The 25,149-nt window shown below is 39.8% G+C and overlaps 1 protein-coding gene and 1 pseudogene across 18 annotated transcripts in view; both read right to left on the bottom strand.

Moving 5' to 3' along the window:
• The window catches only part of SLC25A26 (solute carrier family 25 member 26), a 196,316-nt gene that overhangs the window by 112,943 nt on the left and 58,224 nt on the right, over positions 1-25,149 (bottom strand). For 12 of the 18 annotated variants that reach the window (XR_005374784.1, XM_038565905.1, XM_038565900.1 and 9 more), the window contains exons 3-4: positions 21,409-21,568; positions 2,884-3,040 (exon numbers count right to left, since the gene is read on the bottom strand). Coding sequence is in view for 17 of the 18 variants with exons in the window: in XM_038565905.1 (XP_038421833.1) it covers positions 2,884-3,040; positions 21,409-21,492 (241 nt within the window). In the remaining variant the exon portion in view is untranslated. Of the gene's footprint in view, positions 1-2,883; positions 3,041-15,210; positions 15,260-16,162; positions 16,376-21,408; positions 21,569-25,149 lie in introns of those variants that run through there. The other 6 variants (XM_038565903.1, XM_038565907.1, XM_038565910.1 and 3 more) reach the window with 6 other exon arrangements.
• LOC119864845 lies at positions 19,817-19,890 on the bottom strand (annotated as a pseudogene).

Consider the following 25,149-nt stretch of genomic DNA (forward strand, 5'->3'; position numbering starts at 1 on the left):
AAAAAAAAAAAAAAAAAAAGAACTATAAATCCTACAGGCACCAACTCTTGATCTCAGGTCTTGATCTAAAGTCAAGAGTTCAAGCCCCACTTTGGGCTCCACGCTGGGTGTAGAGCCTACTTAAAAAACAAAAAACAAAACAAAATGAAATGTAAATCCCAAAATTCTCCAGACGACACCCAAGAAAACCCAACTAATTAGAAATGATGTCACAAGGTTCCAAGTGAGACTCTGGACAAGTTACAACAAAGAACAGAAATTGGGCTGATACCTAGGTCTCTTCTAGCTTTTTAAAAACAAAAACCTATGGTTTTTCTACATTCCCTTCTAAATCGAAGTAAAGAACCTGAATAGGGGTCTTCTGTCTCCTCCTTTTTCAACCCTTAGTCCTCTTCTTCCCCAAGTCTTCACCACTGCAGAATACTGCAGTCTCCCCTTATCCACAGGGGAGAGCCCCAGCACGAGACTGACATGATGGATAGTACACCCTATACATACTACATTTTTTCCTGGACATACACATCTATGCCAAAGTTTAATTTATCATTTAGGCAAAGTAAGAGATGAACAACAATAATAATAAAATAGAACTATAACAATACACTGTAATAAAAGTTATGTGAATGTGGTCTCTCAAAAGTATCGATACTGTATTCACCCTTTCTCTTGTGATGATGGGAGATGATAAAAGGCCTATGTGATGAGATGAAGTAAGATGAATGATGTAGGTATGTGACATAGTATTAGGCTACTACTGACTTCTGATGATGCATCAGAAGGAGGATCAGCTGCTTCTGGGCCACAGTTCATCACAGGTAAGTGAACCACTGAAAGCAAAACCACGGATAAGGGGGGACCACTATATGTTCTCAGAAAAGTCTACAGCCATGGAATGTTACATTGGTTTATTGCACCCGGACTAGAACCTTAACAAAGAGTTAAAGAAGAAGAAAAAAAAAAAAAAAAGGTGTCATGTAGGAAACTTCTATTCAACCAAAATTTACAGAAAATAACAAAAAGGCCATTTCTGAAACACAGGGACTTTGACTATCTACCCCGCATCATATATCTGCTGATGTTCTGTGGATGGGGAAAAAAAAAAAAAGAAGTAGAGCAAGAAAAGCATTTTCTCACAAATGCAAAAGTTCAAAACCACATGTACATTATTAAATCCTGCTGGCAAGAATCTAAAATAGTCCTGTGAGCCCAGAAGCACCATGTACTCCATGGACTATTGCTAATACTACCATCTACCAACACTAATTCCTCTGTGAAATTTGTAAGAGAAAAAGAACTTTTAGAATGATCAAGGAAATACCATAAAAAGTTTTTGTTTTTGTTTTTTTAATTCCAATGCCCAGGCCACACTTGAGATCAGTGAAATCACATCTTTGAAAGTGCAACACAGGCATCGGGACTTTTTTTTTTAAAAAAAGGTTTATTTATTTACTTATTCATGATAGAGAGAGAGAGAGAGAGAGAGAGAGATTGGCAGAGACACAGGAAGAGAGAGAAGCAGGCTCCATGCCAGGAGCCCGACTTGGGACTCCATCCCGGGACTCCAGGATCACGACCTGGGCCGAAGGTAGGCGCCAAACCACTGAGCCACCCAGGGATCCCCATCGGGACTTTTTTAACCTCTTCAGGTGACCACACTATGATCAAATCTAGGATCACTGGGGATCCCTGGGTGGCTCAGCAGTTTAGTGCCTGTCTTCGGCCCAGGGCATGGTCCTGAAGTCCCGGGATTGAGTCCCACATCAGGCTCCCTGCATGGAGCCTGCTTCTCCCTCTGCCTGTGTCTCTGCCTCTCTCTCTCTCTCTCTCTGTGACTATCATAAATAATAAATTAAAAAAAAAAAAAAAGAAAAGAAAAGAATCTCCTAGAGGGCAGCCCTAATGGTCCAGCAGTTTGGCTCCGCCTTCAGCCTGGGGTATGATCCTGGAGACCCAGGATAGAATCCCAGGTCAGGCTCCCTGAGTGGAGCCTGCTTCTCCCTCTGCCTGTGTCTCTGCCTCTCTCTCTCCCTCTGTCTGTCATGAATAAATAAAATAAAATCTTTAAAAAAAAAAAAAAAAAAAGAATCTCCTAGAACAGAGGTTCTATAATTGTGTGTGTGTGTGTGGTGGGTGGTTGTTTGGTTTGCTTCAGAGTGCCACTGAAAGCGTCAGTAAGCAAAATGAGATAAGTATCTGAAAAAAGTACATCAACAAATGGATTAAATAAAACAGATTATATGGATTACAAAATAAGAGCGCCATAAATCATATAATGTGACTCCAAACTACAACAAAAGCAAGACACCTAAAGGAGATATCCAAGAGGAGGTTAGTGGAGTTGGCTGCATCATCTAAGAGCAATTTAGATAAGACAGAATTTAAGGCCTCTTAGGTTCATGTGCTCCAAAAGAATCTCCAAGGCAGTAGTTATTAAACTCAGCCTCATACTGCAATCACCTAGGAAGTGACTAAACCCCCTGATACCCAGGCAAAGCCCAGACCAATTAAACTTAGGGAGCTGATACAGGCATCAGTATTTTTTTAAAGCTTCCCAAGAGATTCCATTGTGTGGACAAGGGTGAGAACCACTGTTCTGAGGTATGGCAACCAATATTAGAACAACATTTTCAAGATTCTAACTGCGAATTTTAACAAGAAAAACCATTTTAGAAAGACTGCTCCTATTGTTGACAAATACAGTGGAATGGGATCTCTAGCACTAGCTGATACAAAAGCAATGGGTTAATGAATAGAAAATAAATTCAAGAGATAAGCTACAACACATGAGCAATTCTATGTGGGGTAACATCATATACCATCCTGGAGATAAATCTCATTATCTTGGCTTTCTGGCAATGAGAATATCAATATAATTTTTTTTACCATTAGGAAAGGATCCAATAGCAGCAGAAGGAACACCAGCATATATTCCACGAAAACCACCAGCCTTATTAAATCCTTGTGGACTCTGCAGCCTGGTTTTAATGGTATCCAGAGGAAATAATATCAGGTCAACAGCAACACCTGCTACCCCACCAGCCTTTAAAAAAAAGAAAAAGAAAAGAAAAGAAAGGAAGAAGGTTACAATTGAATAAGCTCTCTGCCATTTGGGGGTGAGGATAAGAAAAAAGTAATTTTTAAAGCCTGTTTCTCATACTGATCAGTCCACAGCTTATTTGGCAAAGTCAAAGGAACTTCTATCTAATTTTATAGATTTTCCTGGGGAAATAACCATTGTTGTGCTATATTCTTAAATTGTAATTTAAGTACATTTTTATTTTTAAAATGAATCAAATTAAATTTTTAATACTTCCAAATGGTTCAAAAATAAGCAAGCAATCTCAGGTTAAGAGTTCAAAGTCTCTTTCCCTAGTATAATAACTCAGGTAACCACTTCGGCCGGTTGCTTACTGTATCCTTCTGAAGTTACTCTAGGTATATATAAACAAATGTAAATACATATATTTTTTAAAAGATATATACAATATGTACTGTACTGCACATCACTTTTATTACTTAATTTATCTTGCTGATCTTTCCATATCAACCAAATTGTTGTATTTTTGTCTTTTTAACAAATGCATAGTAAAACTGAAGACTTTTTTGGGGAGAGACTTCCACCCTGAGATAGGTAATGGTCCTTGGGAATCTAGATCTGTATTTTAAGATCCATACATCTAAGGACTCCTGTGGTATTCACTCTCCTTTATGTATATTTAAAAATTCCTTGATAATTTTTAAATTAAGTAAAAAAAAATTGGGAAAAAAGAAGAATTACAAAGAGAAAAAGACTCTCAATATGGTTGCTATATAATAATTTTAGTGAATCACTAACTTTTCTCATCTTTTGGATTTTGAACATGAATGTATTATCTATTCAAAAGGTAAAATATATATATATGTTAAAACTACATATTAAAAACTAAGATACAGAAAAAGAAAATCAATATTATTCAAACATACAGGGAAAATTCAAAATGATGTACTGTTTCCATCCTTTGGGTACACAAAATGCTCTGGCAGTACAAAGCTTAGTACATAGCAAACACTCTGCTCTACTTACCACTCACCAAAAAACCAGTGCAAGAGTTTACCGCAACAATGAAATTACTCTGATGAGAAATCCAGTAATGAACTAGGACAGGTACATAATTAAAAACTATTTTAATAGAAGCAGGAAAGTACATAGCCATAAATATTAATACTGTACTATGTGATCGGCCTGAGAGACATGAAACCTTTGGAACCTCAAAGACCACAAAGGTCTACTCTGTGAATGACCTAAAAAGATGTCACCAAAACAACACAGAGATATGCCAGAAGAAAACCACAAAGAATGACAACTGGGATTTCTTTCTGGAAATAAAGACAGCCTTTTCTAAGTCATTGGAATATGTTTGTAAGTAAAGTAGGAAAGTTTAAAAAAAAAAAAGTCAATCTTTTTCAATATTCTTCTCAATTATTTTTAAAGGATTTTGTAAAATTCAGTACATAAAATATTGCTCATGCCTCTTCATTTTTTCAAAACACAAGGAAAAAAAAATCCCACTGGAGAAATCTGATAGGACTAGATTCTTTATAAACATGCTGCATTTCATTCTAATTTTCTCTTTAATCTTAAGAGAGGGTTCAGAGAGATGCTATCTACTGCTAAATTTTAATCAATAAGTTAATTAGTCTTTTAATCTATTTGGCTACTTTGCATGCATTGATTCTCTAACCCTTCTTTCATCAAAATTCTTACCTTCAGAGAATAAAATAACCAGATTCAATCTGTTTATCTAGTAAAACACGAATCAGAAGTTACTAATTGCTTTTGCAGATTTCAAACTTCTGTAACTCAAATGTCATTTAAATTCATGAGACTGAAAAAAATTGAAAACAAAACAAAAAGCTAATAAAAAATAGGAAAAAGAAAAAAAATACTGATATATTTTAGCCACACAGCAACATATTTAAGATTTAAACAAAAACTTTTGGGACTGCTAATTTTACATGTAATACTGTTATGCACATAATTATATTCAAAATGCATAAGCCAACAGCAGTTGAATATAAGGAACTCCGTCAAATTCTTTTATTCTTTGGTCTGAGAAACTTGTTTTATTTATGATCATTTATCAAAAAGGTAGGGGTGCCTGAGTGGCTCAGTTAAGCCTCTGGCTCTTGGTTCCAGCTCAGATCATGATCTCAGGGGTCCTGGGATCAAGCCTTGAGTTAGGCTTTGGGCTGAACTCCTAGTCAGCTTCAGATTCTTTCTCCCTCTCCTTCCCCGTGTTCCTCCCTGCTCGCATGCACTTGCTCTGGCTTGCTCTCTCTCACTCTCACTCTGTCATCAGGCAAATAATTAGTTTCAAGATTTGTGGTAGCTTACACTGAAAACTGTAAGTAAAGAACTAGACAAAAGCCAAATATACAGAACATATCTCAGATAACCAGCAAGCCTTACTATAACATAACAATTTATTGAAACTTTGATATAAAATATGCCTCTAACTTAATAAATGTAAAGTGCTACAGGATGTAGAGAGGAAGTAACTAATGAGTGCTTTGAAACTACTCTGGGGGGATCCCTGGGTGGTGCAGCGGTTTGGCGTCTGCCTTTGGCCCAGGGCGCGATCCTGGAGACCCGGGATCGAATCCCACATCGGGCTCCCGGTGCATGGAGCCTGGTTCTCCCTCTGCCTGTGTCTCTGCCTCTCTCTCTCTCTCTCTCTCTCTGTGACTATCATAAATTTTTTTAAAAAATTAAAAAAAAAAAACTACTCTGGGAGTTGAAAAAATTCAAGACTTCATACTATTGAACCTTTCTTTTTCAAAAAGAGGCTGGCAAAATAACGGAAAAAAACACTGCTGCTCAGCTACAGGATAAAACCAAACTACCTGTCTAATTTAGCTAAACAAAATCATCACAGGCCACTGGCTTAAACAACGCTAAGGCTTCCCTGAGGAACATCCCTCCTTGGTCTTCTCTACAACAAAGCAGTCACTAGTGACTCTGCCTCTGACAAGTGCTGCCTGTTTCCTGGCATCCTTGTCTTCTTCCCCACCTTGATTCACTCTCCTGCCAGTGCTCCTGGCCCCTACACACTAATGGCAGCATCATTTTCATGAAATGCAAATTTCAATTTCATCTAGCCACTCTCCAGCCTATAAGTCTCCCAAATCTTCCAAGAGCCCTAAGAATAAAGGACAAAATCATAGGACAGCCTACAAGGTTCTGAAAGTTCAGGACCCCATCTACCGCTCAACTCCACTGCCATTGCCCTCTGCTTGGCACCTCCTTGCCACCTCATTGCTCTCTTTTCCTCCAAATCATCTGATCTTACTCATTTCTAGGACTGTACAGATGCTCCCAAATCTGCCAGTCTAGGCTTAGACCCTCTTGTTTGCGCATGCTAATCACAATTTTTTAATTCTACAGTCCCATCAGACTCTAAGATCCATATCTATTTTGCTAACCAGTATGTTCCCAGCACCAGTACACAGTAGGCGTGCAATAACTATTTTTTTAAAAGCTGTTATTTATTTATTCAGGAGAGACACAGAGAGAAAGGCAGAGACAGGCAGAGGGAGAGGCAGGCTCCATGCAGGGAGCCTGATGTGGGACTCGATCCCCGAACTGGGATCACGCCTGAGCCAAAGGCAGACGCTCAACTGCTGAGCCACTCATGCATCCCAGGCAATAACCCTCTTGCACTGTTGGTGGGAATGTGAAATGGTGCAGCCACTCTGGAAAACTGTGTGGAGGTTCCTCAAAGAGTTAAAAATAGACCTGCCCTACGACCCAGCAATTGCACTGTTGGGGATTACCCCAAAGATACAGATGCAGTGAAACGCCGGGACACCTGCACCCCGATGTTTCTAGCAGCAATGTCCACAATAGCCAAACTGTGGAAGGAGCCTCAGTGTCCATCGAAAGATGAATGGATAAAGAAGATGTGATTTATGTATACAATGGAATATTATTCAGCCATTAGAAATGACAAATACCCACCATTTGCTTCAACGTGGATGGAACTGGAGGGTATTATGCTGAGTGAAATGAGTCAATCGGAGAAGGACAAACATTATATGGTCTCATTCACTGGGGAATATAAATAATAGTGAAAGGGAATAGAAGGGAAGGGAGAAGAAATGGGTAGGAAATATCAGAAAGGGAGACAGAACATAAAGACTGCTAACTCTGGGAAACGAACTAGGGGTGGTGGAAGGGGAGGAGGGCAGGGGATGGGAGTGAATGGGGGACGGGCACTGAGGGGCGCACTTGACGGGATGAGCACTGGGTGTTATTCTGTATGTTGGCAAATTGAACACCAATAAAAAACAAATTTATTATTTAAAAAAGCTAGCAACTATAACAATTTTTTAAATATTGAAGTTAAAAAAAAAAATGACTGAGAGGCACCTGGTGGCTTGGTCTGTTAAACGTCTGCCTTTGGCTCAAGTCATGATCCTAGGGTCCTGGGATCCAGCCCCACATCTGACTCCCTGATCAGAGGGGAGCTTGCTTCTCCTTTTCCCTGCCCCCAGCTCGCACTCTCCCTCGCTCGCTCTCAAATAAATAAAATCTTTAAAAAATCAATGACTGAATCAATGACCCTAATAAGTTATCTATCACCCATGTTAGAAGATACTATAAATCAACCTTCAAAAGGTATATCAAATTAAAAACAAATTGCATAATACAGGACCACACAATTCCCAAAAGAAAAATATAAACAGCCAACAAAATTATAAATATGTTTCCCCATCATTAATGATCAAATAAAAACAAATTAAAACTTTTCCCCATAAATCAGAAAAGGCTAAAAATATGAAGAATAGGTATGGGCACTATTAAGGGAAACAAATTATTATAGTTTTCTGAAGGACAATTTGGCAAAACGAAAATTTTAAATTATAAAGCCCCTGATCCCATGATTTTATTTCTAAATATTTCTTCCACAGAATTAAGTGCATAAATATACAAGATGGTTTACTACAGCATTATTTGTAACAGTAAAAAACTGGAAATAACCTAATGGTCCATCCTTGGGGACTTGTTAGATAAATTATGTTATCTCTGAGTAATGGATTGCTACACAACCTTTATGTATTTTTTTTTCTACACAACCTTTAAAAGAATGAGGTCAATCTGAACGCACTGGCACCGAAACATGGGTTATATTTTTAAATTAATCAAATAAGCTATCAAACAATATATCCCATATGATCTCACCTTTCAAAGAAATGTGTATTGATTTGTATATATATGCATAACTAGAAGTCTAGAACCATACACACTGAAGTGCTACAAGTTACTTCCTCTATGGAAAGAAATTTGGGATGAGTAGTATCTTGCTAATTTTTGTACTGTTCCGGTCTTGTAATGAGTATTATAAACATATAAAAGTGAAGCTTGTCAAAATGAATACTGCTCCACAAAAAAAAAAAAAAAAAAAAAAACCTTAATTCCCTGGTTGCATGTGGTATATAGGCAGCACCTACAGGGTAACAAGAGCCTTGACCCAAGAGCCCTACACTACAATGTATCTGGCTTCATTTTTCATATTCTTGTGGACTGTGAGCCCCATCCAATCTGTTTCCTGAACCTGTCCTTATACTTCTCACTTCTGCCCTCCTGCTTGAGTTTTTCTTTCAATGTGGGATGTCCCTCCTATCCCCATTGTCTCCTGTCTACAGCAGACCACCTACTCCCCCACCACTGTACGTACATACATACACACCTGCCAAAGTCCTGTCCACTTGAAGGCTGTGACCAAATGCCGCATCCCTCCTAAAGTCCTTCACAAGCTCCCAGTCAGAATTAAGTGCTACTTCCTTGACTACTTGCCCATCTAACTCCGTCTATATTCACTTTCAGTACTAGCTAACCATTATGTCTGACCTGACATTAGGATTCTTTAGACCAGAAGCGGGGTCAGTCACCTTTGCCCTCCTAAATATCTAACCCAGAACCTCCTAAGCTGCAGGGCTTCTGCACCTGTTTGCTGGTTTGAACCAAAAGGAAACGCGAGATGATGAGAACTTTATCAAAAGATCGCATCTTCCAAAGAAAAAGAGTACATCACTCACTGATTGTTCCTGTCGTGGTTTGCTGGAGCACTTGTGACAACAGAAAGCCAGCGCTATCTATCTACTACTATACTTGCAGGCATTCCACACTGACACTGACAGCTCTGTGGTCTACTTAGGGTGACTTCTCCAGAAATCCTGTTTATCATCACCTCCTAATGGAAAAGGCTGTGTCACTTCATTTTTGTTTAGTGAGGCTATTCTCAAGAACACAGTAATGGTTCTAAAATTTGACTTGAGTATCCTTCCATTTCTTCAGAAATTCGTACAGATTAAATATTGCCTGAAAACATAGTTCTGACATCAGACAGACCTAGCTTCAATCTCAACTGCATCTCCTTAGCAGAGCTATTTCACCCTAAGTCTATAGTTCTTCATACATGAAATGGGGAAAATAGTACCTGTACTTCATAGAGTTTTTCACAACTGAGATTAAATGAGAATTAAATATAATTAATAACCCTGTTATATGCTTGTTTGTAATAAAAAACTGGAAATACCAGTAAAAACAGCAAAACACCAGCCTCAATCACTTATCATTAAGCATGAATTATTATTTTTAGTGTTACTATAAATATCCTACAAAGTTTCCTGATGCAGTATTTCTGACGTGACAATATTAGAAGCCATAAAAAGACTTAACAAAGATGGAAGAATATGTTCATGTATTAAATTTCATAAATTTATAGAGAGAATACATAAATTCAAGTCTTTCATTAGTAATTATGATTTAAATGTCTCCTCCAACTCAGCTCTCTGGACAAGAATTGCCTGTGGACACATTCTACACAAAGCCAAATCATGTAATGCATGGCAGGAACAAGTCAGCACCAACTTAGAAAACTTAAAGAATATTTTTTTTAAAGATTTTATTTATTAAAAAAAAAGATTTTATTTATTTATGCATGAGAGACATAGAAAGAGAGGCAGAGACACAGGCAGAGGGAGAAGCAGGCTCCACTCCATGCAGGGAGCCTGACATGGGACTCAGTCCCGGGTCTCCAGGATCCCGCCCTGGGCTGAAGGTGGCACTAAACCGCTGAGCCACCAGTGCTGCCCTTGAGAAATATTTATATTCAAATTTCTTTATGACCATTAGATTTGAATTTATGGGTGAATTTTTTTTTAGATGTTATTTATTCATGAGACAGAGAGAGAGAGGCAGAGACACAGGCAGAGGGAGAAGCAGGCTCCATGCAGGGAGCCCGACATGGGACTCGATCCCAGGTCTCCAGGATCACACCCTGAGCCGAAGACCATGCTAAACCACTGAGCCATGCGGGCTGCCCTGGGTGAATTTTTTAGAAGCAAAATACAAAACTGTAACTATAGGACTTGGGCTATCAAAAAATTGCATAAGCACATGTTAAAATGCTCAGTAAATGGTTACTTTTTAATCACTCCTTGCCACTACACAGCTAATTTTTATCTTCCTTTTAAGGTCTGCCTCCTACTTGACTGCAAACTCAGGAGGGCTTCAAAGCAATCTTTCCAAGTCCCAAAGGCTGACAAGTAGGTCTTGCTGAACGGGTAAAAGATACCTAATTTGTGGAGGTGGAAAAGCTATGGGTGCAATTTTTATCTTTTCTGTATTTGACATTTCACTAATACTACTCAAAATCTTTATAAATTTTCAGTATTAAATTTTTATTTCTACATGTAGCATTTATTTGGGAAGTGGTAACAAAAGCACATTAACAAGTCTTTTACAATTACCAAATACTAAAACTCTCCCAGCAACCCCACTTATACCGAAAGAAAAATGAGAAAAGAAAAGTGGTCCCATCTTTTAGTACTCGAGACAAGAAAAAAGGCCTCCATCGCAGCAGCGGTTCTCAACTGTGGTCCTAGATAACTGGTGATCTCCAAGGGTGCCTTGCATGCTCCACTAACTGATCAAAATTCAGAATATACTTGTGTCTAAGTGACTGCTCAACACAAAAAGAAGCAAAAAATACCTGCTTGCTCTGACTTAAATGCCGAAAAGAAAAAAGTCACAAAAGCAACCTAGAGAATGTGGAAGCATAATTCCCAATTCCTCACAGATCTGGAGATAATACTTCATCACTGGATAGTAACCTCCCTTTACACCAAATTTAAGAGTAGGAGGCAATTTCCAGAAAGGAAAAATATGTGGCAAAGAACATCAAAAACTTCCTTTGAAGTATGTCCAATACTTCATTCTTTTCTTCTGTTTTCTCACCCCACCTAACAAGCCCTAGCAACTATAACCCCCGCCATTCCCCTCAAGTCATACTCTGCCAGGGGTTCTCAGCAGGAGGTCGGGCCCAGTGAGAAGATACTACTACATGAAGATTATGAAAAAGCTTTTTCAGAACCACCTCACTAAACCACAATTTAAAAAGAAAAGAGTCAAGCAAACAGTCCTTGCGCTACACCGTAACAACATGCATGAATTTCAATTCCCACAAGTAACACAAGTTACCAACACCATAGATGAAATTACAGTAAACACAGAGATGTTTTCCAAAAATAGATAATCAAAAGAGTGAACTGGCCAACAAAGATGAAAGTGCAGCAAATAAATGAAAAGTGGTAACACTGAAAGTGAAAATCAAATATAAATTTACAAGATATAGCCAGCCATGGGAATAGGGACACTGGTGTCCGAGATACTCTAGAGGATGAAGATGTCCCAGAGGAAGGGATGCCAGCAAAAGTCTTCCCACTAAATGAACTCTCAGAGGTATTTCCTAACGTTGAAAGCACACAGGATGGGACGCCAGGGTGGCTCAGGGGTTGAGTACCTGCCTTTGGCCCAGGGCGTGATCCTGGACTCCCAGGATTGAGTCCCACGTCAGGCTCCCTGCATGGAGCCTGCTTCTCTCTCTGCCTGTGTCTCTGCATCTCTCATGAATAAATAAATAAAATCTTAAAATCTTAAAAAAAAAAAAAAAGAAAGAAAGAAAGAAAGAAGAAAGAAAGAAAGCACACAGGATAAAATGTTGGAAGTTGATCCAAACTTGGTAAACATTATGACACTTTGCTAAGGCATAAAAGATGCTTGTTCTGTACTGTAAATTATCTGACTAGAAGACCAGCACTGGTCAAATTACTTTTAACACATTCTTCACAAAGAAATAAATCCTTGGTTTCTAATGCTTTAAATTACAATGCTCTCAATATTAGCTTTACTATTTTTTTCACTTTTCTATACATTTCTAATGAACAGTAAGAGTCTGTCATTTAACACTGACAAGAATTTTTAGAGGTCATTAAAGGATCATACACTTTCTCATCAGTTATAAAGACCACTCTGCAAGGTTTCCACTTGCACATTTTGACAACCCAGGCTACCACGCAAAGGACTGCCCATACTCTACACTGCGTAAAGTCCACACTTGCCAAGGTTCTTTTTCTTGTAAACAAGGACTGGTTAAAAGTAACTAGAGTAGGATATTTTTGGTTTCATCCAAGTAACAAGCCAGATGAATTCATGAACTACAAGGGCAATGAAATAGTTAAGTATTGAAGGGGAGAGAAGAGTCAGGCAAGAAGGAAAAGAGATGTAGTACAGGATGTGATGTTTTTAAAAATATAAAGTAGATTTTTATATTTTAAAAAAACTGGAAGAGAAAAAGTAATGCTACTTCAAAACTATTTTGTATTAGAAATTTCAACAGTCCCTTCAATAGTCCCTTTTTAATGAGAACAGTGAATGTTTTAATTAAGCATGAACAGATGTACCTAGTGTTAGTAGTAGTGTAGTGTTGTATTAAGTATTTTCCATGTTATAGCACTGTTGTTAATGGCCCCTGAATAGTTGATGAAATGCGTCTATTACAGTTTACCTAATCATTCCTGTGTTTCGCTTTTAAGTGGCTTTATATTATCTTCACTGAGTTAAGTGTTATGAACATCTTTAGGTTACTAACACTTAGTTCCACACTGCTTTCCTGAAAGTATGTACCAGTCACTGTACTCTGAGGTTTTTCTCTTCTGAAAAGCCTACTCTGCTCCAAATGAACACTAATATCCTAGTGACTCTTCCCTTACTCTACTCTACAACCCTCAATCCTCCTCATGAAGCTTTAGGAAGGGAGTATTAAAATATCTGCTAAATGCTAGGTTCTGTATTGCATATCTGACAGTCTCGTTTAATACTCAGAATCTGAATTTCAAGACCAGCAATCATTTAGACTTTCATTTCATTCATTCAAAACATAAGGCTGAGTACCTATATAATGCCAGGCACTGGTAAAACAGTGTTAAGCAAAACAACACTCCCCAAGGAGCGTTCAGCCTGCCTCAAAGACACTTCCAACCCCCCCCCCCAAAAAAAAGGGCCCACTCTACTGCTGAACTACTTTGTAATAATGGCTTCCATTATGCTTCACATAAAATTCAAAATCCTTTCCATGGCCCACAAAGATTCACCTCAGCTGACTTTCTCTACCTCTCCAATATAACCCCCTGCCACTACCCTTTCCCACTAGGCCTCAGCCACCACTTTAACACCCTCAGTTCTTTCCATCTGAGGGTTTTCCTTCATGCTGCTCCCTCTGAAGTTTCTTCTCTTCTCAGCAAAATGTCTTGTGCTTTCTTATATTTTATGTCTTAGTTTGATGTCACCTCCTTGGGGGCTTTCTTGATCACTCCATCTAGCATAGGTTCTCCAATATTACCCCACTGCAGTTCATTTCTACTTTTTTTATAACTTTTTAAAATATTTTATTTATTTAAGAAAGAGAGAACATGGGGGGGGGAGCGTCAAGGAGGGACAAGCAGACCCACACTGAGTGGGAAGCCGGATGCAGGGCCACATCCCAGGACCCCGAGATCATGACCTGAGCTGAAGTCAGACACAACCAACCAGGTGCCCCTAGTTCATTTCTTAAATAGCACTTTTCAGTTTGGTTTGTTTACCACCATAAGTCCAAGGACTATCAGAGTGCCTGGTGGACAGAATACATGGCAGATAAACTATGTGCTTAATGAATAAAATCCTTCTTCTTTAGCTAGAAAGAAATCTATCTTCCTCAAAACTTCTACATACTGATCCTAACTTTATCTTGTGTAACTACAATGAAAAAAAATATTTTTAGGCATTTGTATCATACTTTAATAAATTTTTTTAAGATTTTAGTTGGGATCCCTGGGTGGCGCAGCGGTTTGGCTCCTGCCTTTGGCCCAGGGCACGATTCTGGAGACCCGGGATCGAATCCCACGTCGGGCTCCCGGTGCATGGAGCCTACTTCTCCCTCTGCCTGTGTCTCTGCCTCTCTCTCTTTCTCTCTCTCTCTGTGTGACTATCATAAATAAATAAAAAATAAAATAAAAAAAATAAAAATAAAAAAAGATTTTAGTTGATGGGAAGAGAGGACAGGCAGGGGGAGAGGGAGAAGCAGGCTCCCTGCTTGATCATGACCTGAGCCAAAGGCAGGTGCCCAACTGACTGGACCACCCAGGCACTCATACGTTAAAAAATTATTTATTTTTTTAAAAGATTTTATGTATTTATTCATGAGAGAGACAGATGTGGGACTCCATCCCGGGACTCCAGGACCACGCCCTGGGCCAAAGGCAGGCACTAAACCGCTGAGCCATTCGGGGATCCCTGTTAAAAAATTTTTAAACTACTGCTCATTAACTCTGGCACTGGCCTGTTTTTAGCAACAGCTACTGCTGCTGACTTCAGAGACAGTATCAAGGAGTATTTATGGGCATGGAATCCCACCTTACGCCACCTGGATTGGAATCTGAGCTCCAACACTTGCACACATGAAATAGATCTCACTTTGGAGAAATTCCCTAACCTCTCTATACCTCAGTTCCTCATCTGGAAAACTAGGATATGACTTAACTGTCAGAATTAACAATTAACCCCAGTTAACCCCAGTTAACAACAACCCCAGTTCCTGACAGAGTAATGTTAACGGTCAAAACTACCACTGCTGTCTCACTGTCTAGAGAGGAAAACTTCAAAGAGATAACGCATCTCTTTGTATCCTTAAAACCTACCTTACACAAGTCTCGACAAACCTACATTTAAAACCGTCACCCCACAAGTGTGGCTAAGACACTCCCTTTGCATATATTTCCATAATACCCTGAAACTAGCCCTCACATCAGGTATCCTAACAGTTAACTTTGCTATTCTCCCTCCACCACCTGACTCGTGTAAGCCGGTCTGTCTTGTTCACCATAGTATCTCCAACACCTGCAACAACAAACGTTTGATAATTAAATGAAATTCCACTGAGCTTCCATTCCTCCCAGTGGGAGCCTTTTTAAAAAAAATAAATAAATAAATAAAGCATTTGTGGGGCACCTGGGTGGCTCAGTCCATTAACCATCTGTCTTCGCTCAGGTCATGATCCCCAGTCGGGGATCCTACCCCGCGACCAATATGCCTACTGCACCTGCTCTAACAGAGGCTTATTTTTGCAAAATATCACACAAATTTTTATTCTTGGGGTTGTTTTTTTTTGGGGGGGGGGGATGTGAAAACATATTGATTCTTCGTCGTTTCCTAAGGAATTAAACGCTACCATCTTACTGGCTCCGTAACTATCTGTGCTTATCACACTATACCTACAACCTACAAGAATGCTTGAAACACTAAAAAAAAATAAATTAATAATAATAATAATAATAATAAGCAGACTAATTATATATTGCATGAACAGATATGTCATTTTCCGAGAGTGAAAACAGATAAGGCTAAATGGAACCCACAGTCCTGGACAGGGAGGAGTCTGAGCGTTTTGGGTTTTGTTCTATGTATTTAATTCCCAAGTTCTCCATGGTATGGAGAACAGTTATAACTGAAGCTTTTATTTTTTATTTATTTATTTTTTAGGTAAACCGTCTTGCGGAAGGCTGTCAAGCACCCCGCCTCCCCCCTCCCCATCTCCTCCTGTTCTCCAGGTAGGAAGAACGCAACCTTGACACCACGCCTGCCTGGCGGGGGCCCAGGAACCGCACGCTCCCTCCCACACCTGCCCGGCGACCAGCGACCCAGGGCAGTTCAACGCGCAAAACCGGAAGAGAGCTCTCGGGCACGGAAGCCGCTGCGGGCTGCAGGCACCCCGAGCGCCCCACCGCACCACCCAGCACTCACCACCAGCGAAGCCGTGAATCCAGGCCTCTCCATGGTCCCGCAGACCCTCCACGGTTATAAATCGAGGCTGAGCAGAAGCAGGTCGCAACCCCATTCACTGGGCGCCGCCATCTTGGAGGCGGGCCCGTAGCTGCGGCGCTTCCGCGGTCACGTGAGACGGAACCACAACAACTGCACGTGCAACCCGAGGAGGGGGAGGGGGGGCCCAAAGGAACGCTGGGAAGGAGGGGAGGAGTCGGAGGCGGGATGCGGTCGAGCCAAGTCTCGCGACTCTTCTCTGCCTCCCATTCCTGCAGCACCCTAGACGGATGAACTCTCGCGAGCAAATGAGCCTCGGTGGTGAAGGCGGGCGGAAGCCAAAGTGTAAACCTCCAAGGGGGCGTGGCTTAGTGGAGGGCGGGGCCTTCGAGCTGCAGGACTAATTCGGGGGACTTAGGCTGGTGGTTTCCAGTTACTTCTTTTTTTTTTTTTTTTTTTTTTTTCCTCCCCTCTTGGTTTTGGGTGTACAAATTTTGTCCAGATCTATATAAAACAGACTCAACATCAGAAGATTGTTAAATAAAAATGTAGGAAAAGACTTTAAAAGTTTCTTTACTCCAGCTAAATTAGCATCCTCCACTTTTTTTTTTTTAAAAGATTTTATTTATTTATTCATGAGAGACACAGACACAGGCAGAGGGAGAAGCAGGCTCCATGCAGGGAGCCCGATGTGGGACTTGATCCTGGGTCTCCAGAATCACACCCTGGGCTGAAGGCAGCACTAACCTGGGCTGCCTGCATCCTCCACTTCTTACTGGCAGTTCCTGCACTTAATAGTATTTGCTTTTTAAATTATTTATTTGCTCATCTTGTTCGCTGTAGTACCAGTGTGCACACCTACCTAGAAGACCACTTTACTAAGTACTTAGGAACAGTTTCTTGGAGTGGACCTGCCTTTATATTTACTAAATCACCTTCTGTATTTCTTTATGTTAGGGGCCAACTGCATCTCCGCATGGTGCTAAACGATTGATAATTTTCACATTTAATACTCACAACCACCTTTAAGGGAAGCACCATTACCATTCTCACTTTACAGAGGATCCCGATGCTTCCAAGGGATTCATTAGCAAACCCAAAGCTACAGAGAACATAGCAGAGCAAGACTTGTAATTTTTCTTAGGGTCTTCATCGTCTTTCTTTCTTTCTTTCTTTCTTTTTCTTCTTCGTTGTCTTTCCTCAAAATCTTTGCAACAGCCTTAGCAGGCTTTTTGTCTGCCTTTCTTCAATTGATTTTTCATGCCATCGCTAAAATCTTTATTCTCATCTAGATGTGTGATCTAAAAATGATTAGCCTGCATACGTTTAAGAGTTTCAAATTCTGCACTTCACCTATTAGGTTTGGGAATGACTTCTCCAAGACTGAGTTTCCTCCATTGTGAAGTGGGAATAATAGTAACTGCTTCATTAGGTACTATTACAGATTCAGTGAGATGATGCAAACTCGTTCTCAACTTAGGTCCTGGTTCTTAGGAAGTGCTCTCTAAAGATGATGGTAATATCCCTTCCCTGCTTTAAATTCCTCCCTTTTGCTGCACGTGTGACAGATAGTCCAGGTCCTTAGCATGGTACTGACTCCCCCGATAGTGTCTTCTGTCACTCATTCTACTGGCTAGGCTATGCACAGACAGACCATACACCTTCAGGCCTCCATATTTTACGTATGTTATTCCCTTTACCAACAACACCTTTCCCTCTGCCACCTGCAGAACATTGGTCCTCTCCTGTTTACCACGTCACAATCCATAGGCCATCTCAAAACATGTTGCTTCACGCCCCCCAAACCAGCAGAAGAACCACTAACATGTCATTTGCTCTTTTAAGAGCTTATATGACTGAGTCAGGTCCCCAGGATAATTTCTCTTTTGATTAATTCAATGATTAGGGACCTTAACTATGTCTGTAAAACTTTTTTTAAAAAAAAAAAACTTTTTTTTTTTGCCATATAATGCAATATAATCATGGAAGCTATATTTCATCATGCTAACACTCACTCAAGAGAAGTAATTGTGCAAAACACATGAATTACAGGGCAGGAATTTAAGAGCCATCTTAGAATTATGCCAACCCTATTAACCCACAACTCCTTGCCGGAAGGCTCCTCAAAGACCATCAAGTTTCTATCAGTAGGCTTGCACTAATGCTTTCATCAAAGTCCTTCCATTTTTTTATCTACTGCCTGGTGACAAAACCACTCCTTTGGTTTAAATGTTTGTTACAGCAGCACCTCATTTTCAAGTACCGAAATCTGGTACGGGTTACCTATTGCTGGGTAACGAACTACCCCAAAACTTAGAACAACAATAAACTTTTATTACCTCACACAGTTTCTGTAGGACAGGAATCCAAGAATGGCTTAGCTGAGTGGTTCAGTCCCAGAGTGTCCCTCATGAGTGTGCCATCAAATTATCTTCTAGGGCTATACCTAAAGACTTGACTGGCTTTAGCGGATCCACTTACAAAATGGCTCACTCCATTACTGGCAAATTAATGCTAGCTATTGGCATGTGGCCTCAGTTCCTTGCAACACAGACCTCTCCATAGGGTTGCTTGATTGTCCTCATAATATGGCAGCTAATTTTTTCCAGAGTGAGTGGTCTAAGAGAGAATAACACAGAAACTATAATGTTTTCTATGACCTAGCCTCAGAAGCCATTCACTTGTCATTCCTGCAACAGCCATTTGTTACACAGGTTATCCCTACTTTTTATGGGATTGGACGAAACAAAGGCATGACCACCAGGAGGTGAGAATCACTGGGTGTCACCATGGAAACTGGACACCACATCAGAGATATGCAAGTGAAAACTGTGATGAGATATGACACGTTCCTTAGAGCCACTACCATAAAAAAGGCCCAAGAGGCCAAGTGTTGTTGGCAGGGATGAAGAGCATCTAGAACTAGTATGACCACTACAGAAACCAGTGCCCCTCTTATTTTTATGTATATATATTTTATTGTTTTTTTTAATCTGACTTTAATTTACTTTATTTTTCTTGTATGAAACTATATGGTAGCCACAGCTGGAGCCTAGGTCCTCTGCATCGAGACCGATGTGGGTATTTATAAGAGCATCAGTGAATTCCTGATAGGGAGACTTGGTAAACACCGTCTCTCTCCAGAGGTCAGGGATGAGACAGCAGTAGGTCTTGGAAGTGGCATGAAAAGTAGCCTTGGCAAAATTGCCCAGAGTGACAGTGCAGCCTCTGGCTGAGTTATAGCAGTTACCAATGCTGGCCATCATTGGTAGCTTCTTGGGCACAGGGGCTGAGACCATGCCAGTACCTCTGGAGGCAAGGGTGAAATGCACCAGCACAGAGCCACAGCAGCTGGTCACTTTGCTTAAGACAGTGTGGTGCTTGCTGCTCTTGTTCCCACAGTAGCCTCTCCACATGAGAACAATGTGTCGTTCACATTGTGAACAATGTGTTGTTCAACTCATTCTAGGTTGGCCAGGATGGTGGCCTCACAGATGGCAGTAGCTACCTCCTCTGAGCACTGAACACTGACACCAATATCTCCACTGTAATCTCCAATGACAACAAATGCCTGTAAAGAGCCTGAGATGGTTGGTGGTCCACTGACTTACACAGCATCCGTAACCACCACCCAGGACCTAGTGCACTCCTCAAGGAAAGAGTGGCCACCGTGAGACCAATCTGAAATCCTGAGGAGCATCTTTCTCTCTCTCCCCATTTGTTTTTATTGTTTTCTTACAATTTCTTGGCCTATAATTAAATCCTCCCCAAATGCTTTCTGTCCCCCATTTCCAAGCTTTCCTATGCCTCTCTTAGGTATTTACTCAAGAAAACTGAAAACATGTGTCCATTATTGTTCACAGCAGCTTTATCCATAATAGCAGAAACTGGAAACAACCCAAATATCTATCAGCTAGTGAATGGATAAACATCATATGTTACATCCAGACAATGGAATATTACTCATCAATAAAAAGAAATGAATTACTGACACATGCAAAAATATAGATTAATCTCAAAGCATTATGCTAAGTGAAAAAAGTCAAATTTTAAAAAGTACATACTTTGTAATTCCACTTATATGAAAATCCAGAAAAGGCAAAATTATAGTGACAAAACAGACCAGTGGTTTCCAGGCACTGGGGTGAAGGCAAGGGATTGATTATATATTTATATAATATATATGGTATATATTTATAAAAAGGGGCACAAAAGAACACTTTGCAGTGATAGAGATGTTCTATATAATTATTGTGATGGCCACTGCTTGGGTGTATACATTTACAAAAATGCCTTGAATTGCACAATTTAAATGGATGCATTTTACTGTAAGTTATACCTCAATAACTGATTAAAATATCATATTTGTCTCACAGTATGGTGATGATTGAATAATATATTCATGAAAAGTACACAGTCCAGTGCCTGGCATGTAGAAACTATTAAATTTATTCAGTATTTTCCTATTAATATTATAGATTCTGAATGCCATTGAGACTGATAAATTATTGAGATGCACAAGCACTTGGTGATAGATAACATATAACTAACTCCCTCAGAGAAAAGAGATGTTATCCAGTTACTAATGATCTTGGAAGTTTCAGGTAAAACTCTTCTCCAAGAGAGAATTTAACCCAGACTATGGATTTTGATTTTGAGATAATATTTTGTTGGTTCTAAAATTAAGGGGAAACTCTTCCTTTTCAAAGTAATGACTGTCTTTAACTATGTAAAAAGAAATTATGTTGATACCATTTTCTGTTAACTTGGAAGGTAATACAATTCATTGGATGCCTTCCAGAATCAAAAAATATATACTATATTATATTATCTCCTTTTTACAAAGGTAAAAGCTTCATCAAATATTTCCACTAGATGCCCTTTAGGGAATACAGATCCTACAACATGACCTGGGACCTCCTTTTCAAGAAATGCTAGTACAGGGGCACCTAGGTGGCTCAGTCGTTTAAGCATCCAATTCTTAGTTTCGGCTCAGGGCATGATCTCCAAGACATGAGATCCAGCCCCGGGTCAGGCCCTGCGTTGAGCCCCACTATGGGCTCCATGCTGAGTATAGAACCTGCTTCCAATTCTCTCTCTCTCTTTTCTCAGCCCTCCCCCACTCATGCTCTCTATCAAAAAACAAAGAAAAAAATGCTAGCAGAAAAATCTTTCACCACTTGTGCATGCCTTTTAAATGGAGTATTTCAATGCATCAATATTTTTACCACATTGCAGGCACAGAATGTCCTCAAATCTTCAATTTTAAAAGATGCAGGAGGGGCGCCTAGGTGGCTCAGTCGGTTAGGCATCTGACTCCATCTCAGCTCAGGTCTTGATCTCAGGATATGAATTCAAGTGCTGCATTGGATTCTACTGTAGATAGTACTAAATAAATAAATATGTAAATAAATAAATCAGGAAATGAAGCGGGCACTGACTTGCATTAAATATTAGAAATTATAACACTGTCTTCTTCAATTAAATCTACCACTGGAAACCAAGTTCACTTGTAAACAAGTTCTGAAATCTCAATAGTATTTATAAAAATTCCCAGTAAGTCAAAAAACGTACATCAACAAATAGATTAGGGCAGCCTGTGTAGCTCAGCAGTTTGGTGGCATCTTCAGCCCAGGGCGTGATCCTGGAGACCATCGAGTCCCACGTCAGACTCCCTGCAGGGAGCCTGCTTCTCCCTCTGCCTGTGTCTTTGCCTCTCTCTCTCTCTCTCTCTCTCTCTCTCTCTTTCTCTCTCTCTCTGTCTCTCATGAATAAATAAATAAAATTTAAAAAAATTATTTTAAAAAATGGATAAGGTGTAGCTTAGAGGAAGTAAAGGATATCATCTTCAGTCAGGACAAGGCCCAAGTTCCAGGCTCCTGTTACTAATCTTCATGGAAAAGTAAAGTAACGAAATCATGTTCAGTAAAAAATATTTACGGAGGTATTTAACCCGTCTGCAAAGGATAGCAAATACATATAATGGAAAGGAAGTCCAACAAAAAATATAAAAGGCCTGTTTTAAAGGCCCATTTTCCTGTAAGTTATAGAATCAAGGGTATACTTGTCAGGTGGCTTCTGTCTTTCTATTTTAAATCAGTGAGAAGAAAACAAGATGGTCCTTTCAATAAAATGGTTTGAGACAATCTGGTAGTCATTTAGAAGAAAATAATGTTTTAGAATCCTGTGTGTCATACTTTACATCCAAATACTGTTCCAAATGGATTAAAACTTTTACTTGATGTAATTAAACTATTAAAACACTAAAATAAAAAGGTCAACATTTTAATATTTTTCAGATAAGGAAACAAGTTCTATGTATGACTTTTTTTTTAAAGATTTCATTTATTTATTCATGAGAGACACAGAGAGAGAGAGAGGCAGAGACAGAGGCAGAGGGAGAAGCAGGCTCCATGCAGGAAGCCTGATGGGGGACTCAATCCCAGAACTCCAGGATCATGCCCTGAGCCAAAGGCAGACGCTCAACTGCTGAGCCATCCAGGAGTCCCTATGCATGACTTTTTTAAACTAAGAAAAATATCCATAGTATATATGACAACAATGAATTGTTAACATTAAATACATCCTATAAATCAATAAGAAAGACTGATACCAATAGGGAAAAAAATGGGCAAAAGTCACAAAGAAATACAAGCAGCTAATTAACATGTTAAAAAAGTATTTTAAATTCTTTAGTAACAACAAAATAAAAAAAATAAGGCATATTTTTGTAAAGATTTTTTAAGTAATCTTTTGACTCAATTTTTTTTTAAAGATTTTATTTATTTATTTATTCATGAGAGAAACAGAGAGAAAGGCAGAGACACAGGCAGAGGGAGAAGCAGGCTCCCTCCGGGGAGCCTGATGCAGGACTCAATCCCAGGACCCCAAGATCATGACCTGAGCCAAAGGTAGATGCTCAACTGCTGAGCCACTCAGATGCCCCTTTACACTCAATATTGAGCTCAAACTTATAACCCCAAGGTTAGGAGTCACATGCTCTACTGAGCCAGCCACGCACCCCATTAAAGCATATGTTTTTTATTTTTTATTTTTTTTTAAAGAGAGAGAGCGTGAGTGGTGGGGGGCAGGCAGAGGGTGATAGAGAATCTTAAACAGACTCCACACTGACCACAGAACTTGCCATGGAGCTTGATCTCCAGACCCTGAGATCATGACCCAGGTCAAAACTAAGAGTCAGATGCTCAATTGACTGAGCTACCCAGGTACATCATAAAGCATATTTTTTAATCTTATCAAATAGGCAAAGATATTTTTTTCTAGAAGGAGGGTAGAGCAATATTTCTGGTGAGCAATATGGCAAGTTATATCAAAAGCCTACAAAAAATGTTCTTTGTCCTTAATTATCTCTACTTCTTGCATTATGCTCTAAGAAACCATTTTCTTAAATCCATAGAAGTAGGACTATAAGGATATTCATCTCTGCTTATCATAGCAAAAGGAAAATTTTTTGTACATCCAAAAATGTTCATCAATATGTGACTGAGACAATTTGTAATAGTGCCCATATGTAGCTATTTAAAACCATGATGTAGAAGAATCTTAATGATACAGAAAGATGATAAACATAAAAATAATTGCACAAGAACATAGGCATATGCTGGTTTTTCTCTTTATGCCTCAGCAGATCTATTCTCTGCTTTCTCTGCCTTGTTCTCTGTCCTAGGGAGCTGACCCCTAGGAACTGCCTTCTGGCTTCCAACTGTGCTTGGCCAATGACAGTCATGGGCAAATCTGAGGATGGCAAAAAAAAAAAAAGAGGCCAGAGTATTTCTTCCTTGCTCCCTACTGGCCTTGACCCAATTTTGTCAGGTGGTGTGTCCCTTGACAAATCTGCTCCCATAAGAGCTTCCCCTCTGTGGCTCCCCTCTTTTTGACCTCTTGTAACACATTTTCCTTTCCTTCCTTCCTCAGGGCTAAGGATGATAATCGCTTTTCACTGTTGTAAGCCCCAGCCTCCTCTTTCATAGGTAATTGATTTTCTTAACACTGCCCACAGCTCTCCTCAAAAATCCCAACTGAGGGGCACCTGGATGACTCAGTCAGTTAAGTGTCTGCCTTTGGCTCAGGTCATGATCCCAGGTCCTGGGATGGAGCCCCTCATCAGGCTCCCTGCTCAGTGGAGAGCCTGCTTCTCCCTCTCCTCCCCACTTGTGCTATCTTGGTTGCTATCTCTGTATCTTTATCTCAAATAAATAAATAAAATCTTTTTAAAAATCCCAATTGAGTGCCTCTTTTGCTGATAAAACTCTGACTGACAAAAGACAACATAATCCAATTTTTATAAACATATACATATTAGTTATCTGTTATTCCATAACAAAAAACCCCAACACTTGGCAGCTTAAAACAACAAACACTATCTTAGAGTTTCTTTGGGTCCAATATCTGGATATTGTCTACCTATGCACAGGCTAGCTTGAAGTCTCTAGGATACTATAGTCATGCTGCCAGCCAGGGCTGCAATCTCATCTGATGGCTCAAGTGGGAGAGGATCCACTTCCAAGCTCACTCACATGGGTGTTGGCAAGATTCAGTTCCTTGCAAGATGTTGGACCAAAGGCTTCACTGTCTATCTTCACTGTCTTCACTGTCTATCTATTGCCTGGAGGCCTTCCTCAGTTCCTTGCCACACTGTGCTTTCCATATGGGAGCTTGCAACATGGCCCCTGGCTTTTATCAGAGGGAGCAAGCAAGAAACAGTGAAGCAGAACACCCAGGATGGAAGCCACAAATTTGGTAATCTAATTTTTGTGGTGACATCCCATCAACTTTGCCAGCCTGTGCTCAGGAAGAGGGGATTACACAGGAAATGTATATATGCAGTAGGAATCACTGGGGGCAATCTTAGAGGCAAAATATAATTTGCAAATGCACACCAAAAATGTCTGTAGGATGACTGGTTATTGTTGGGTACATTAGTAATGATCTGTTTTCTCTTTGCATTA

This window comes from Canis lupus, chromosome 20 (assembly GCF_011100685.1).
Source record: "Canis lupus familiaris isolate Mischka breed German Shepherd chromosome 20, alternate assembly UU_Cfam_GSD_1.0, whole genome shotgun sequence".
Taxonomy (NCBI): Eukaryota; Metazoa; Chordata; class Mammalia; order Carnivora; family Canidae; genus Canis; species Canis lupus.